The following is a 16454-nucleotide window of genomic DNA, read 5'->3' as shown; positions in this document are numbered from 1 at the left end:
CAAGCATCCTGCATCCTGCATCGAACACAGACTGGCGATTCGTTTCTTACATGATAGTATACATGTTTCGATGCCATTCTCCCAAATCATCCCACCCTCTCCCTCTCCCTCTCCCTCAGAATGTAGTTTTAAAAATTGCCATAAATCATAACCAACATTAGGGGACTTCCCTATACCTAAAAAAAAAAAAAAAAACCCAGTAACAATTCAGATAAAACCTATAAACATTATAACCATATTCACCAATTCACTCAACCAATCCTCTAGTTAATTTGTAATTAAGTCGTCAAATTTTCCCTTCAGTTCAGTTCAGTTCAGTTCAGTCGCTCAGTCGTGTCCAACTTTTTGCGACCCCATGAATCGCAGCATGCCAGGCCTCCCTGTTCATCATCATCTCCCGGAGTTCACTCAGACTCACGACCATCAAGTCCGTGATGCCATCCAGCCATCTCATCCTTGGTTGTCCCCCTCTCCTCTTGCCCCCAATCCCTCCCAGCATCAGAGTCTTTTCCAATGAGTCAACTTTTCACATGAGGTGGCCAAAGTACTGGAGTTTCAGCCTCAGCATCATTCCCTCCAAAGAAATCCCAGGGTTGATCTCCTTCAGAATAGACTGGTTGGATCTCCTTGCAGTCCAAGGGACTCTCAAGAGTCTTCTCCAACACCACAGTTTATAAGCATCAATTCTTCGACGATCAGCCTTCTTCGCAGTCCAATTCTCACATCTATACATGACCACAGGAAAAACCATACCTTGACTAGATGGACCTTAGTCGGGAAAGTAATGTCTCTGCTTTTGAATATACCCAGTTCCCCAGTATAATCTGAGATTTATGAGTATAATAATAATTGTGTATAAATCACAAAAAGACTTAAAAGGTCATGATTAAACATTGATGTCAATGTAATTGACAAAAGAATCTTAGTAATTGCTGTGATAATTTTTTTAGTAACTAGAATTATGACAGATAACATTTTATCAGGACATATTAGACTTATAGGTATTCTATGTAACTTAAAACAGCAATTAAATAATTTTGTTTGAGGTGACTTGGGAGCCACAAATATAGCATCTCAAAATTAGCTGAAGGTCAAAAGAACTGTTAGAATCCATGAGCAGATTTCAAAAGCAAATACAGATTACTTAAAGGCAAAGAAACTTAAGATCTTATCAGAAGTAGCTCAACATTTTAAGAAAACTTTTCTTCTTAACAGATAAAAGCCAAATTCAAGTTTTGCATGAGCTTATTTTTAAGATTTGTTTACTCAAATTTATTCTAAACTTGGCCAGTCTGAACCATACATGAAACTCTTTTCATGACCCACTTTCCAGAAAACCTCTATCACTCTGCATCCATACTAGCCTTTGCATTGCTCATCCAAAACCAAACAACTCCAAGACAGACTCACTTTCTTTTTTCTAAATGCAATGGGATTTCATTCCTCATACCTTCTTTTACTGAAAAAAAAAAAAAACACATCCTATTTTCTATAAGCAAGCATGAACTGTCTTCTATATCAGCACTCTGTAGACTGAACATAAATATCAATAATTTCTCATAGAGAAATGCTTTCTCATAGAGAACATCTCAGGGTGGCACCAAACATATTCATCAATAGTCCTAAATACCTTTAGTTTCTCTGTAAAAGGAAGCCCAAATTCAGCTGTTAAATGTTTCAAATAAATGTTTCATCTTATTTTATTTGGAAATGACTTACCAATAAACTTCCATCATTTAACTCAATTTAGCACAACTTTGAATTTTAAACTACCAAATATGTGGGGAGATTATTCTTAAGTAGACATTACCAAAATAGTTATTCCTTAAGAGTTCACCCCGAAGTCCTTATTTCATTTTCATTTAATTTATATCAAACCAACTTATTTCTTTTTTTCTGCTGACAAACTCTGCAGCAGAAGTAACATAAAATTATTGAACTTCAGTATACCTAGTTATAATACATATTGATAGAATAAATTAACAATCCACAGTTAATAGCAGATATGGATTCAATACTGAATATTTCCTACATTATGTGGGCCTAAAACTCATCTTGGCAAGTTTTCTAAATAACTAGACTTAATTTGTAAGCACTTACTTTTAATCCAATTAAATAGAGGTCATTTACAAATTAACTTCATTATTATGCAAAGACAAAGACACGTGCTAAGAGACAAATGGAGATCTCATTGTTTCATCTCAATCAAGTTTCTTTGGATTCTAAAGAATATTGTTGTCACATAGTGTTCCTTTTTTTTTTTTATTTTTTAATTAATTTATTTATTTTTAATTTTTACTTTACAATTCTGTATTGGTTTCGGCATAGATTGACATGAATCCACCACAGGTGTACATGCGTTCCCAAACATGAGTCCCCCTCCCACCCCCCTCCCTACATCATCTCTCTGGGTCATCCCCGCGCGTCAGCCCCAAGCGTGTCATATCCTGCATCAGACATAGACTGGTATTTCGATTCTTACATGTTATTATACATGTTTCAATGCCATTCTCCCAAATCATCACACCCTCTCCCTCTCCCTCTGAGTCCAAAAGTCCGCTATACACATCTGTGTCTCTTTTGCTGTCCTGCATACAGGGTCATCATTGCCATCTTCCTAAATTCCATATATATGTGTTAGTATACTGTATTGGTGTTTTTCTTTCTGGCTCACTTCACTCTGTATAATCGGCTCCAGTTTCATCCATCTCATCAGAACTGATTCAAATGTATTCTTTTTAATGGCTGAGTAATACTCCATTGTGTATATGTACCACAGCTTTCTTATCCATTCATCTACTGATGGACATCTAGGTTGTTTCCATGTCCTGGCTATTATAAACAGTGCTGCAATGAACATTGGGGTACATGTGTCTCTTTCAATTCTGGTTTCCTCTGTGTGTATGCCCAACAGTGGGATTGCTGGGTCATAAGGCATTTCTATTTGCAATTTTTTAAGGAATCTCCACACTGTTCTCCATAGTGGCTGTACTAGTTTGCACTCCCACCAACAGTGTAGGAGGGTTCCCTTCTCTCCACACCCTCTCCAGCATTTATTGCTTGCAGATTTTTGGATCGCAGACATTCTGACTGGTGTGAAGTGGTACCTCATTGTGGTTTTGATTTGCATTTCTCTAATAATGAGTGATGTTGAGCATCTTTTCATGTGTTTGTTGGCCATCTGTATGTCTTCTTTGGAGAAATGTCTATTTAGTTCTTTGGCCCATTTTTTGATTGGGTCGTTTATTTTTCTGGAATTGAGCTGCAGGAGTTGCTTGTATATTTTTGAGATTAGTTGTTTGTCAGTTGCTTCATTTGCTATTATTTTCTCCCATTCGGAAGGTTGTCTTTTCACTTTGCTTATGTTTTCCTTTGTTGTGCAGAAGCTTTTAATTTTAATTAGATCCCATTTGTTTATTTTTGCTTTTATTTCCAGAATTCTGGGAGGTGGATCATAGAGGATCCTGCTGTGGTTTATGTCAGAGAGTGTTTTGCCTATGTTCTCCTCTAAGAGTTTTATAGTTTCTGGTCTTACATTTAGATCTTTAATCCATTTTGAGTTTATTTGTGGTACTCCTAATTACATCACTCCTGAAATCTTAAGAGGAGAAGATTATGGTTTCAGTGTCGACTGGTGGGCTCTTGGAGTACTAATGTTTGAGATGATGGCAGGAAGGTCTCCATTTGATATTGTTGGGAGCTCCGATAACCCTGATCAAAACACAGAGGATTATCTTTTTCAAGTTATTTTGGAAAAACAAATTCGCATACCACGTTCTTTATCTGTAAAAGCTGCAAGTGTCCTGAAGAGCTTCCTCAACAAGGACCCAAAGGAACGATTGGGTTGTCATCCACAAACAGGATTTGCTGATATTCAGGGACACCCATTCTTCCGAAATGTTGATTGGGATATGATGGAGCAAAAGCAGGTGGTACCTCCGTTTAAACCAAATATTTCTGGGGAATTTGGTTTGGACAACTTTGATTCTCAGTTTACTAATGAACCTGTCCAGCTCACTCCTGATGATGATGACATTGTGAGGAAGATCGATCAGTCTGAATTTGAAGGTTTTGAGTACATTAATCCTCTCTTGATGTCTGCAGAAGAATGCGTCTGATCCTCCCTGCTGAACTGTGCATTTTGCTTCTGTTGCCATTTAATGCATGGATAAACTTGTTACCAGTCTGGATGCAATGAACCATTTTATATTTTTCACCTACAGAAAAAACACTCAGTACCTTCTGTTGTTGGCTGTAAGAGTCAATGGTTACATCTCAGTGTAACTACGGAAAAAAATGAAACTACTTTCCAGACAGTCGTGTCAAAATTTAGTTATGCTGGTCATCCAGCAACCTACTGATGAATAATAAAGTTGTCTCTTTTGTTCAAAGGAAATACTCACTAAAAAGAGTGTCTGTTGCATTAAGGGACATGGTGGGGTTATATCATAAACCTCCAATGATTTTTGTCATATTCATGAGGTCATTTAAATATTTAATTTTGGAATAGTGTTCCATATTTATAGATTCATAGCTACATGTGGACCAGTCTGTCATAATCTTACTTAGGGAGCTATCAGATATAACTGAAGAAGTACTTCACATATGTGATCAAAAACACTCACATGCAAACTGAGAAAAACCAAAACTCTCACAAGCAAACAGAACACTTATGCTAGAAAAAGATAGCACAAAGCTCAGAGTGGCCACTTCCAAGTCCAACTAAACCCATGACCTTAGTCCAAGCAGCACCTTGTATGTGTGTGTGTACTTAGTTGTATCCTACTCTTTGCAACCCCCTGGCCTTTAGCCCACCAGGCTCCTCTGTTAGGAATACTTGAGTGGGTTGGAATTTTCCAGCCAAGAATATTGCAATTGGTTGCTATTTCCTAGCAGCACCTTACAGATGGGATTTCCAAAACAGAAAATCCCCAGATGGGAACTAAATGTTCCCAGGATGAAAACAAAAGTTCCTCAGAGGTACAAGGTCAAAGGGGCCTTGGAGTACATACCAGGGGACTTACCCAGGTTTGGGAGAGGTGTCATGACATTAGACACCATCCTTCCCCTTCCCCAAAATAATTCCTCGAGTAGAAAGTTTAGGCTGAGTAAGGCAGGAGGAAGAATGAGCATCCTCAAGGCAAAGGTATGACTAGGACTTGGCCTTTACAGGCAAGGTCCCAAGTGATCTAGCCTCTAAAGGAATTCTCCTACCCCCCACTCTCTTGAAAGAGGCTGGAATGGAGAAAACCTTTGAGCATCTGATTAAACCAGGGAACTTTTCTTGGGTCATCCCCAAGTCAGCCCGATGTTGGTACGAAAATTTGAAGCTAAAACTGACTTCTGTACCAAGACACCAAATTAAAACTCAGAGACAAAGTTCTGGGTGAAGTAGAAAAGAATAGCTTTATTTCTTTGCCAACCAAAGGGGGCCACCATGGGCTAATGCCTTCACAACTGTGTGTCCAACCCAGGGGACTTGCTAGGAGCTTTATAGTCAAGGGGCAAGGTTGACGATGGTCAGGGTGCTGTGCAGAGCCTGCATTCCTTCGGTCTAGTGATCATCTGGTGTCAGGTGACAATGAGGAAACTGTGACCTCGACAATGAAGAATGCTTCATCAAATAGTTAACAACTTCCATTCAGTGAGGGCTTTCGTTCTACCAAAGAGCTCAAAGATACTGCTATATGTATCCCCTGAGGGAGGACCAGGGCCTTGCCCCAAGGCTGCACTATTGTTTTTCAGCTGTTCCTCCCTTGTGTCTGCATCTCCTTCCTTCCCTTGTTAGCATCTGTTTAAACCAGCTAGTTGAAACTCAGGGAAGATCATGGAGGCTCAATGAAGCCTGTTTCCTATAATCCAGAAAAGAGGACACAGGAGGGTTTTTGTACCCAGGAGTCCCATAGGGTGCTTCGGAGTTTCATTTGTACATTGAAGACAATTAAAAGTAAACAAAACAACTGCTATATTTGGGAACAGTCTGATAAATTAGTTATATTTTTGTGTTGTCTGTCATCTTATTAACAATATAAATATTAGTTATAAATAAAAATTATTTGAGAATTGAGGTAGGTATCATTTCTATAAAATTTCTATAAAATTGACTGAACACAGCAATGTATTAATGCCAAAAATCATGGTTAATTTGAGAGATAAGGTACATTTCTCCCGTAGTAATAATGAAGTTTACTTAGAAAACAAATAAAACATTTATATTTTAACATGCTAAAAGCACATTTAGCCAAAACAGGGAAGGAAATAATGCCCAATTGATATTTACCAAAATGAGGGCTTCCCTGGTGGCTCAGATGGTAAAGTGTCTGCCTGCAGAGCAGGAGACCCGGGTTCAATCCCTGGGTTCAGAAGATACCCCTGGAGAAGGAAATGGCAACCCACTCCAGTACTCTTGCCTGGAAAATTCCATGGACTGAGGAGCCTGATAGGCTACAGTCCATGGGGTCGCAAAGAGTCAGACACGACTGAGTGACTTCATTTATTGTCAAATAATCTATCTTTAAAAATAAATACATGTTCTAGAAAAGTGGCAGCATACTGAAATTTTACTACGTTTGTGTGAACATCACAGACATAAAGTCATCTCTCATTTATTCTGCATTTCTAGACATTTCTTTCCTTTAAACTTGGGGAGGGAGGCAGCAAGAATCATTTCATCACAAACACATGTATTTGTATCACTATTTACAACTTTTGTGCCATATCTTATTTATATAATATGCCCCGATATTTTAATAGCTATTTACACTTAATAAATTGGAGAAGGAAATGACAACCCACTCCAGTGTTCTTGCCTGGAGAATCCCAGGAACGGGGGAGCCTGGTGGGCTGCTGTCTATAGGGTCGCACAGAGTTGGACACGACTGAAATGACTTAGCAGCAGCAGCAGCACACTTAATAAAAAGTACATTTCCTAATCTCAATAGTGCATCAGAAATCTACAAGGCTCTAAGCACACCACAACCTGAAGTGTATAACAGACTCCAGCTATCTGACCACAGAAGCAAGAATTCAGGAATTCATATCAAATTCAGAAATGAGGTTTGACCTGAAACTGAGTAAACCTAAGACCCTCAGTAATGTTAGTGAGAGGGTAACAGGCAGGAAGGCCAGGGGTCTCCAAATGTAGGAAATTGGCTGCAAGTGTCAGACATTTTTATCTCTCCTTTAAGTGGCATGGCAGCCCACTCCAGTATTCTTGCCCGGAGAATCCCATGGATGGAGGAGCTTGGTGGGCTACAGTCCACGGGTCGCAAAGAGTCGGACACGACTGAGCAACTTCACTTTCACTTCACTTTAAGCGGCAGGAGGAAACAAACTACAAGTGTCAGAATTTTTTTTCTTAAAATTCTGTGTTGCCATGATGACACCTGTTTCCACCTGAACTTAACTTTTCTCAAACCTGGAAAAGTTTTTCTTAAGCTATGTTAATGAAACTATGTATTTTCTTTGGAATTTGCCCTTCTTCAGAATGGTTCCACCTAGGACTAATTTTTGCCTGATACTAGCTCAACAAACCAGTATTCATATCAATTGTTTTATGGCTGGGGGATGACACACTTTGTACCATCCTATCTCAAACATGTGTGTTGTGGGAGAGGAGACAGGTGAAACTTCGTCAGCCTTGAGGTGTCTCTTATCCAATTAATAGCTTTCTAACAGACATGAAACATCTTGCTAAACTAGCAAAGGGGGGCACTTCCAGCCCCTTTTGATATCCATGTCAGAAGCTTTCTCTGTCCCTTTTTCACTTTAATAAATCTTTGCTAAACAAAAGCTCTTGAGTGATCTAGCTTGGTCCCTGGTCCCACAGCTAAATCTTCTTCTTCAGAGATCATGAATCCAATACTTCATTATAAGCTATCATTAGCATATAGGAAAAGGAGCTAGTATATTTCAACAATGGACCTGTGACAAATAGATATTTCTGGATCTTTTCTATACACTTTTATAATAAAGTGGATGGAGATAAATTGGACCAAATAGCAGAATCTTTCCAGATGTCTACTCTCTTAGGAAGAAACCCAACTCTTTGCATAGTTAAATGAAATTGCTTAAAATTAAATCAAAATCAATTTAACTGATCAAATGTTAAATTTAGACTCAAATGTTCTGGAATCTTTTCCTCAAAACAGGTGCTTGGTTTCAAATTAGGAATTTGCTGTGACTTTTTTTGGTCTTTGTAGACCAAGCCAAAATTAGATTTTTAAACTCACAGGCATTTAAAAATCTCAGTTATCCAATACTCATAAATTCCATTAAAAATAAGATAGATAGTGTAAGACAATGATGGCCACAGTTATGCTAATACTTATCTAGTGGTACAATAATTACACATTTTTTTTTCTATTGAAAGTCTTATAATCACAGATGCTAAAGAAATGGAGTCAAAATCTTGATCTATTATAAACAAATGTGAGAAGGTTTCCATTGATTTTTCTTAATTTCAATTCCACCTTCTTCCAGTTAAAATCAGAAAAAAATCATTAGTTTATTTCAATATTACAAATTTACTATACATCATATTCATTAGGCTCTTGAACAATTTCATTGTATCAGAAACCAAAGGCTGTTTTATAAAGTATTCAATACTATGGCATATTTTAGGGAGAAGTCATATAAATGTTAGTTATTAAAGTTCTGAGTAAATATTTATATATATAAATGTTGTAGTTGTTTAGTCGCTAGTCACCAAGTCATGTCCAACTCTCTTGTGACCCCATGGACTGTAGCCCTCTAGGTTCCTCTGTTCATGGGATTTCTCAGGCAAGAATACTGGAGTTGGTTGCCATTTCCTTCTCCAGGGGATCTTCCCAGACCAGGGATCAAACCCACATCTCCTGCATTGAAAGGTGGATTGATTACCACTGAGCCACCTGGGAAGCCCAATACTTCTATCTCAAAATATTTGATTAAGTTTGCTTAATTGCTATGTCCTGTCCGACTCTTTGTGACCCCATGGACTGCAGCCCTCCAGGCTTCTCTGTCCATGGGGATTCTCCAGGCAAGAATACTGAAATGGGTTGTCATGCCCTCCTCTTTGGTTAAGTAGGAATTTATTAAAATATGTCATGAGCAGTGTCCTCTCATACAACTTGATCTCTTCCATCACTGGATACTGATGCTGCTGCTGCTAAGTCACTTCAGTCATGTCTGACTCTGTGCGACCCCATAGACTGCAGCCCACCAGGCTCCCCCATCCCTGCAATTCTCCAGGCAGGAATACTGGAGTGGGTACTATCACTTACCACATACACACAAAAAAGTTAGTTATTTTGGAGAGGTAAATGTTGCAGATCAAGTCATATGGTTTTGCACAAATCTTTTAACCCTTTGAAGTATTATCTCCTCATTTTTAAAATGAGGATAGGAAAATCTGCCATTTTCATCATAAAGCTGTTGTGATAATTAATATTACCTTAACATTTTTTTAAAGTATAACTGCATAAAAATAGTTATATATGTATGTACACATAATGTCATACACAGTATTAATATTTTACAAATAAATCAATTTAATTTCCATATATTCTAAATAGTACATAAGAAATATGATTAGAAAAAGATGGAGGCAAATTGATATTCATTTAGTCGTATTTGCCTTTCATCAATTTGAATGAATATAGTAGATTGATCCAAAGATTAAAATGTTAAGCCTTTTCTTTGGAGGGCTCTGATTTTGTTGTTGTTGTTGTTTTTATCAGAAAGGTAAAGCCTGACTTTTCTTTCCCAAAATATTTCTTGAACATCTTCAAACCAGGATGCTGCACTTGATGACATTTTTCTTTGCAATGTACTTAGCCCAGTAGACTATTCAGCTTTCACTAAATATGTTTCCCCCCGCCCCATTGGACAGACTGATGCTGAAGCTGAAGCTCTAAAACTTTTGCCATCTGATGCGAAGAGCCTGATGTTGGAAACAATTGAAGGCAAAAGGAGAAAAGGGTTGGCAGAAAATGAGATGGTTAGATAGCATTACCGACTGAATTTGACAAACTCTGGGAGACAGTGAAGGACAGGTAAGCCTGTCGTGCTGGAGTCCATGGGATCACAAAGAGTCAGACGTGCTTAGTGACTGAAGAAGAACAGCAAAATATGTTTTAGTTGTAAACTGTCATAAGGCCACTTTCTTTAAAACCTTTTTAATTTAGTAACAGGCTCTTATTTCTATTCTTATTTTCAGGTAAAATTGTTTCCTTGAATAACATAATTAACTGGTATATTTAGAGATGGAACACTATGTGGATTTGGTAAGTCATTTGAGTATTACTAAAAATACAAAAATATCTTGGACTTAAATCCTGAGAGAATTAATTAATGGTCTTCTCTTACTTCTGAACAATCAAACTCATGATCAAGTTTTACTTATTAGTGAATTAACCTTTATGATGCCCTATTTAGATATCCCGATAATAATCTTACTAGAGGAAAAAATTCTTATTGAGAAAACGTACAGTTAATGCTTCTAATAGGGTCTATTATTTTTGTTTACTCATAGTAGCTACATAGTACAAAACTATGTTTCTTAAAATATAGTTTGAAGGACAGTAACTCTCAAACCTCAATGTACTTGTAAAGCAATGTGATAAAATTATTTTGGTATATATTTGATTTGTATATTTAGTACTCCTAATTTTTAAAATATATCTGAACAGTTCTGAAGTTCTATATATCTAGTAATTTGTAATTTTCTAAAAGTTCAAATTGGTGCAAATTTTTGTTCTTGATAATAAACATTGGACACATAGAAATTTTCTTGAGTTATTTAAAAAATAAAACAAAAAAAAAAAAACAACTCTACTGGTGGAAGTGAAGGGAAAATGCAGTGGATCATGAGGGTGACTGTTCTCAGATAGACAACAGACTCATGCAACAGTGACATGTTCTGTATTTGCTCTGGAGGTGAGGCATGTTTTTAATTTCTAAAGTCACTGCTTTTTGTGATAAACTGCCTGATTGTGACTTAATGAGGATTTTCAGATGTTAGGGCACTCCAGTGTTTTAAGGTTGTAAGGGGTGGGTTATTTTACATTTTTTTGTGTTACTACCTGTTTTAGCACTTCTAATAGGCTTTTCTCAACCTTTCAGCTATGTTACCTTCTAAACTGATTTTTTTCTTTATTCTCATGTTCATTTTGGCATCCTTTCAAATATTATAAAGTATAAATACATTATACATTTAAATTATATATATCATCTATATAGGTAAGAGACAATAAAGGAAAACTTTTTTAAATAATAATCACACAGATTGAGAGAAATCAATATAACATGCTATTAAAAGTAAGTGACCATAACTATTTTTCTAGACATATATTTGTCCAGTTTATTTTTATTTTTCATTGATGGCTTATGTCAAGCTCCATGAAGTCTACATTCTATACTTAGAGATTACTTCCATGGTAAGATGTGAAAATAAATATAGTTGGGCACAACCTGCATCAAGTTAAGGTTATTATGCAAGACTTACTTTCTAGATAATTCAGGAAAAAGAGATATTCTGAATATTTTGGCTTATGCAGATAGAGGCATTTAGAAAATTACCATTAGACTTCAAAGTTAGTACTGACCTTGGCACTATTCATAGTAAAAGAATTTATCCTAATTCTTTTACTAGCTTGAATAATTAATTACACATCTGCATTTTGGTTTCCTCTAAAATTTAGTTTACTACAGAATCTGTGATCAAAGTAATAGAGCAAAGTAAAGCATATAAATTGAAGATTAAGCCTCTGGGTTTAGAGTCCAACCCACTGGCCAGTTATGACCTTGGTGGGATTACTTCTCCTCTCAGGCTCAGTGACCTCATTTAGAAAATGAGAATGCCCCAGAACTTATATCATGGGGCTGTTGAGAAATTATATGAAATAATTCCTAAAAATACCCAATACAATGTTTATGTGTTCATTCCATTATTGTAAATACCTCTTTATTCACATTATTATTACTACTGCTGAAATAGTTATACAAATTTACTGCTAGTTTTATCTTTGTTTTAACCCTATTTCATTGTGAGCAAAATATATGCAACAGTATTATAAGATTCTTCTGTATAAACATATAATACATGTTATATATGTTATGCCCAATATAATAAACCCATTATACCCTATATATGCTTCCTCAATGCTATAATGATAATCATTTTTGCAACTGTGTTCTAAAGCCTACATTACCTGATTTCAGCAAAGAATATTTTTAAAATGTCTAAGCTATAAATTGATTTGGGTAATAAGGATATTTTTATGGATTAAACTATCTTCTATTCATGCATTTGATAAAAACCATGAAGATAGTTTAAAATTAAAGTCTTTAGTCAAGGAAAAATAACTTGGGAAAGAATAACTAAATTTGGGATAGGGATATATATATATATGATTTTACTTTATATATGTCACAGTTATATGAGTATATACTATTAATTTTTTTACCCAATTTTACCTATAAGAACTGAAACTCAAAAAGTGAAAGCAAGTTTGTTTACAGTCTAGAACATGCACTTTGGGTTAAAGTTCATAGTGTCAAAATATAACTTTCATCCTCCACACAAACGAACATTAAGGGAATAGATCACTTTTTCACAAAAGAACAAAATTCATCTCACTTCTGAAAGTTAAAATTGCACTTATGGATAAAGTAGAATTTCACTGCAAATGAATAAGTAAGTAAAAAAGCAATTGAGGAATGGAGGAAGGAGGGAAGTGAAACAAGATAAAGAAAATCAGAAGGAATATAAAGCAATCTATTAACAGAGTTGTCTCTGAGGGATAGGATTATAGACCTTTGATTTTTACATTACACATTTTATGTTATACAATATAATTTTTAACCTTGACTGTGGATTAATTTGTAATAATAAAAAAGGAGACAGTATTAAAAAAGACACCCCCTCCCCCCAAATTACTAATTCACTGACAATTCTGCCATTTGGTAAGACAACCATTACTTGTTCCTGAATAATTTACTCACAAGAAATGGAGAAAGTTCTTTAAGAAGTTATTGTACTTTGAGGTTACCAGTAATTAAATGTTCCAAAGAAGTGTATCTGATGGATTACTTATTTTAAAATATATTGCCTTATAAGAAGCCAGCACATCTAATGTTAGTTCTAAATAAATATGTATTGGTCAATAAATACATTTACATTATTAAGTCTCCAGTAAGAAAATTGAAAAAAAAATAGTTTAAAAAATTCAGCATTAATTTTATCATGAAGATTATCTTTATGTAACATTTAAATATAATCTTCCCTGCTTAAGGACATTTAAAACTGGCTCCCTTCCAGTCACAGACACTATGCACTGATCTTTTTGAATTCCGTTAGGAGGTTTATTTATTTCTATGTTTAAGGTTTCTATTTTGAAATTGAGAACTTAGACTAATTGGACACATTTTCTTACCTATTGCATCACTTTCTATATTACAGGTAATAAACCAAGATTTTGTGACCAGTAGGATTCCTCTGGTAGCTCAGTTGGTAAAAAAAAATCCACCTGCAATGCAGGAGACCCCAGTTCAGTTCCTGGGTTGGGAAGATCCCCTGGAGAAAGGATAAGCTACCCACGCCAGTATTTTGGGCTTCTCTGGTGGCTCAGCTGATCTGCCTGCAATGTGAGAGATCTAGGTTCAATCCCTGGGTTGGGAAGTTCCCCTGAAGAAGGGAACCCACTCCAGTATTCTGGCCTGGAGAATTCCATGGATTGTATAGTTTATGGGGTCACAAAGAGTCACTACTGAGCGACTTTCACTTATGACTCCCTAGGTGGTGCTAATAATAAAGAATCCACCTGCCAATGCAAGAGAAACAAAAAAGGTAGTTTCCACCTTTGGGCTGAGAAGATCCCTTGGGGTAGGAAATGGCAGCCCGCTCCAGTATTCTTGCCTGGAAAATCTGTGGACAGAAGAGCCTGACGGGGTACAGAACAAGCCAGAAAGAGCTGGATGTGACAGGGGAACTGAGCACACACACAGGTTATAAATAAATGTGAACAGTTGTTCTTTTTCTGTTTTAAGTAAATACTTTTCATAGTTTTTAGCTTACAATGGGTATGTATCGGTTTCATAATTAATAGAACAAACATTTCTTAATGTGGGGGAGGCCCTGTTGTACAGATTTGGCACCACTCCCTTCCCTAGAGACATCAACTAATTTTCTTTTTATTTTTCTTCTCACATCCCTTGTGCCATTGGGAAAATGAGGGCGACAGCGACCTTGGGAAAGGAGGGGTGAGATGGCATCAGAAAGGTTGAAAAATGTCCTAATCTCAAAAAAGGCAGGCTGTGAGGTCAGATTGCGGGAAAATGCAGTGCACTTTTGCAAGGGCAGACAGAGACAGACAGGAGGGAAGGAACATTTTCCTGTTGGTGGAAGTCATCCTGAGATGCATTAAAGGGACAGGAAACCTGTGTCCAGTGGTGACATTTCCTTCCAGTGAGGTTCTAGGAAGAGGCTCCAAGAGTCTCCAAATTTCTCTTGGAAATAGATAATTGTCTATATCCCACTGTGACATATAAAACATGATGAAATAGAAGCTTGAAAAAAATAAGCATTCAGTAGTTTGTTAGCAATTTTTCAGATGGCTCGTTCTGTTCTTGTTTTTGGTAAAGGCAGCATACAGAATATTGAAGACTGATACCTGCCAATCAATAAGAAAATTATCTTACTTTCAACTCAGATATTTTAATAGGAAATTAGAATGTCCAGGCACATGCTACACATTATATTGGCAACAGAAAATGCTTTGTTTAAAATATTTTAAATTGAGTAAGGACTTCACTTTGTTTCTTAACATATGATTGCATGGTTTATACAAAGTGTTTCTAATTTGAATGGACTCTCATACTTTAAAACAGAGTTCTGACTTATAGATTGAAGAATAAAAGCATGAAATTTCTTTCATCCTTATTTATATGAGGTTTTTTGATATTAAAACAGACCTTAAGAGTATAAATGAATCCATTTGTTCTACAAAAGACGGTAGCATTTGCCTCCATTTTCTATGGTGGAACTGTTGACAGAACGGCCAAATTGAGGAAAGATCAAAGTAGATGCAAGTCAAGCTAAAATATTTTATCATAGATTTTTAGTAAGCTGCTACAAATAAAAATTATTCTATGGTTATCTGAGATTTTAGGTTCACTTTGAATCAAATTCATTAAAAGTTGGGACTCATGACAGCATTTTGGGAAATGTATGTGCTATAAAATTTTGTTTTAAATATTGATTTTCCTATATGTTAGTACTGTGACATTAGCTAAGTGTTTGAACTTTGACTTTCTCTTCTATAAAATGGGATTACCTGTTCTTCCTTTGCAAGGATTATAGGGGTTCCATGTATGTCCTTATGTGAAAATCCTAGTACCTTGCCTGGCATGTACACTCAGAAAACTAATGGCCTCATTATTATTATTGCTGTTATTCCTTGGCCTCATACAGAATGTAAATAATGTGATCACTTTTGTTAATTAACATTCAATTGACTATTTGCAATCATTCACTCCATAATTTTTCTGCAACAAAAATTAAGCTTTTCAATGGAACCTGCAGTTAACAATTTCTTGATACTAAAACTAATACTTGATATTCAATCAGCTTGGAAGATTACTGATCACTGCTCTCTATTTCCTTTAAAGCATCCCAAAGAAGATAAATTTCTATAATTATTTTAGCCAAGAGACACAGAGATTGAGATAAGGGAGAAAATGGTACATAAATAAAGGGTTACATTTTTAAGGGACATTTATGGTTTCAAAATATTAGCCTGTGTATTTTTAAGTGGAAAACAAAAGGAACAAAAGTAATATTTTAATAATATAGTTTGAAAAGCAATTTCCTTTAAAGGAATTCATGAAAATCTTTAGCATGTCATTCTGTGCCAAATGCATTTGAAAACTGTTAGTGTTTCAGTTGTTATTAAGCTAAATGGCCTTAGATCATTTAATATACTGAAAGTGAAAATTATCTAAATATTACAAATAAGTCCCCAAAGTACTATCTGGTCTTGTAATTGACATCAAAATGATTCTGATTTAATCATACTGAAATGCCCTAAAAAATTTGTTGGACATACGTGAGTAGGTATAAAGACTTTCTTACTTATTAGTGTTTAGTGCCCAAACTAGCTACCTTTGGTGCTTTGTTGAGTTCTCTGCTATCACAGGATCATTAGTGTACCAAGAACTATAGCATTATCTGAAAGACTGTATGGAGGATGCACATGAATAATGTCAATTGTAATTTAGAGAGCTTGATATGCTATGTAACTTACATAGACAAATGACAGACATGAGAATACCTATACAGACACTGGCTCCTGAACTGGCATAGTCCCTGTTTCTGCCATTTTTGGAAGACAACACTTTGAAATCAGTGCGAGGAGTCATGATTTCACAAAGGGATCCAGTGGGACCAGTATCACCGACAAGAGAAGAAAGCTCCC

General features: G+C 36.0%; 1 protein-coding gene across 1 annotated transcript in view; it reads left to right on the top strand.

Moving 5' to 3' along the window:
• The window catches only part of LOC120869801 (protein kinase C iota type-like), a 111727-nt gene extending 107438 nt beyond the window's left edge, over positions 1-4289 (top strand). Inside the window, exon 2 of the mRNA XM_040249058.1 lies at positions 3561-4289. Coding sequence (XP_040104992.1) covers positions 3561-4118 — 558 coding nt within the window. The 3' untranslated portion in view covers positions 4119-4289. The remainder of the gene's footprint in view (positions 1-3560) is intronic.
• Positions 4290-16454: the final 12165 nt, after the last annotated feature.

This window comes from Oryx dammah, unplaced genomic scaffold (assembly GCF_014754425.2).
Source record: "Oryx dammah isolate SB20612 unplaced genomic scaffold, SCBI_Odam_1.1 HiC_scaffold_11, whole genome shotgun sequence".
Lineage (NCBI taxonomy): Eukaryota > Metazoa > Chordata > Mammalia > Artiodactyla > Bovidae > Oryx > Oryx dammah.
The sequence above is the reverse complement of the archived record's forward strand: the minus strand, read 5'-3'. Positions and strand labels throughout refer to the sequence as shown.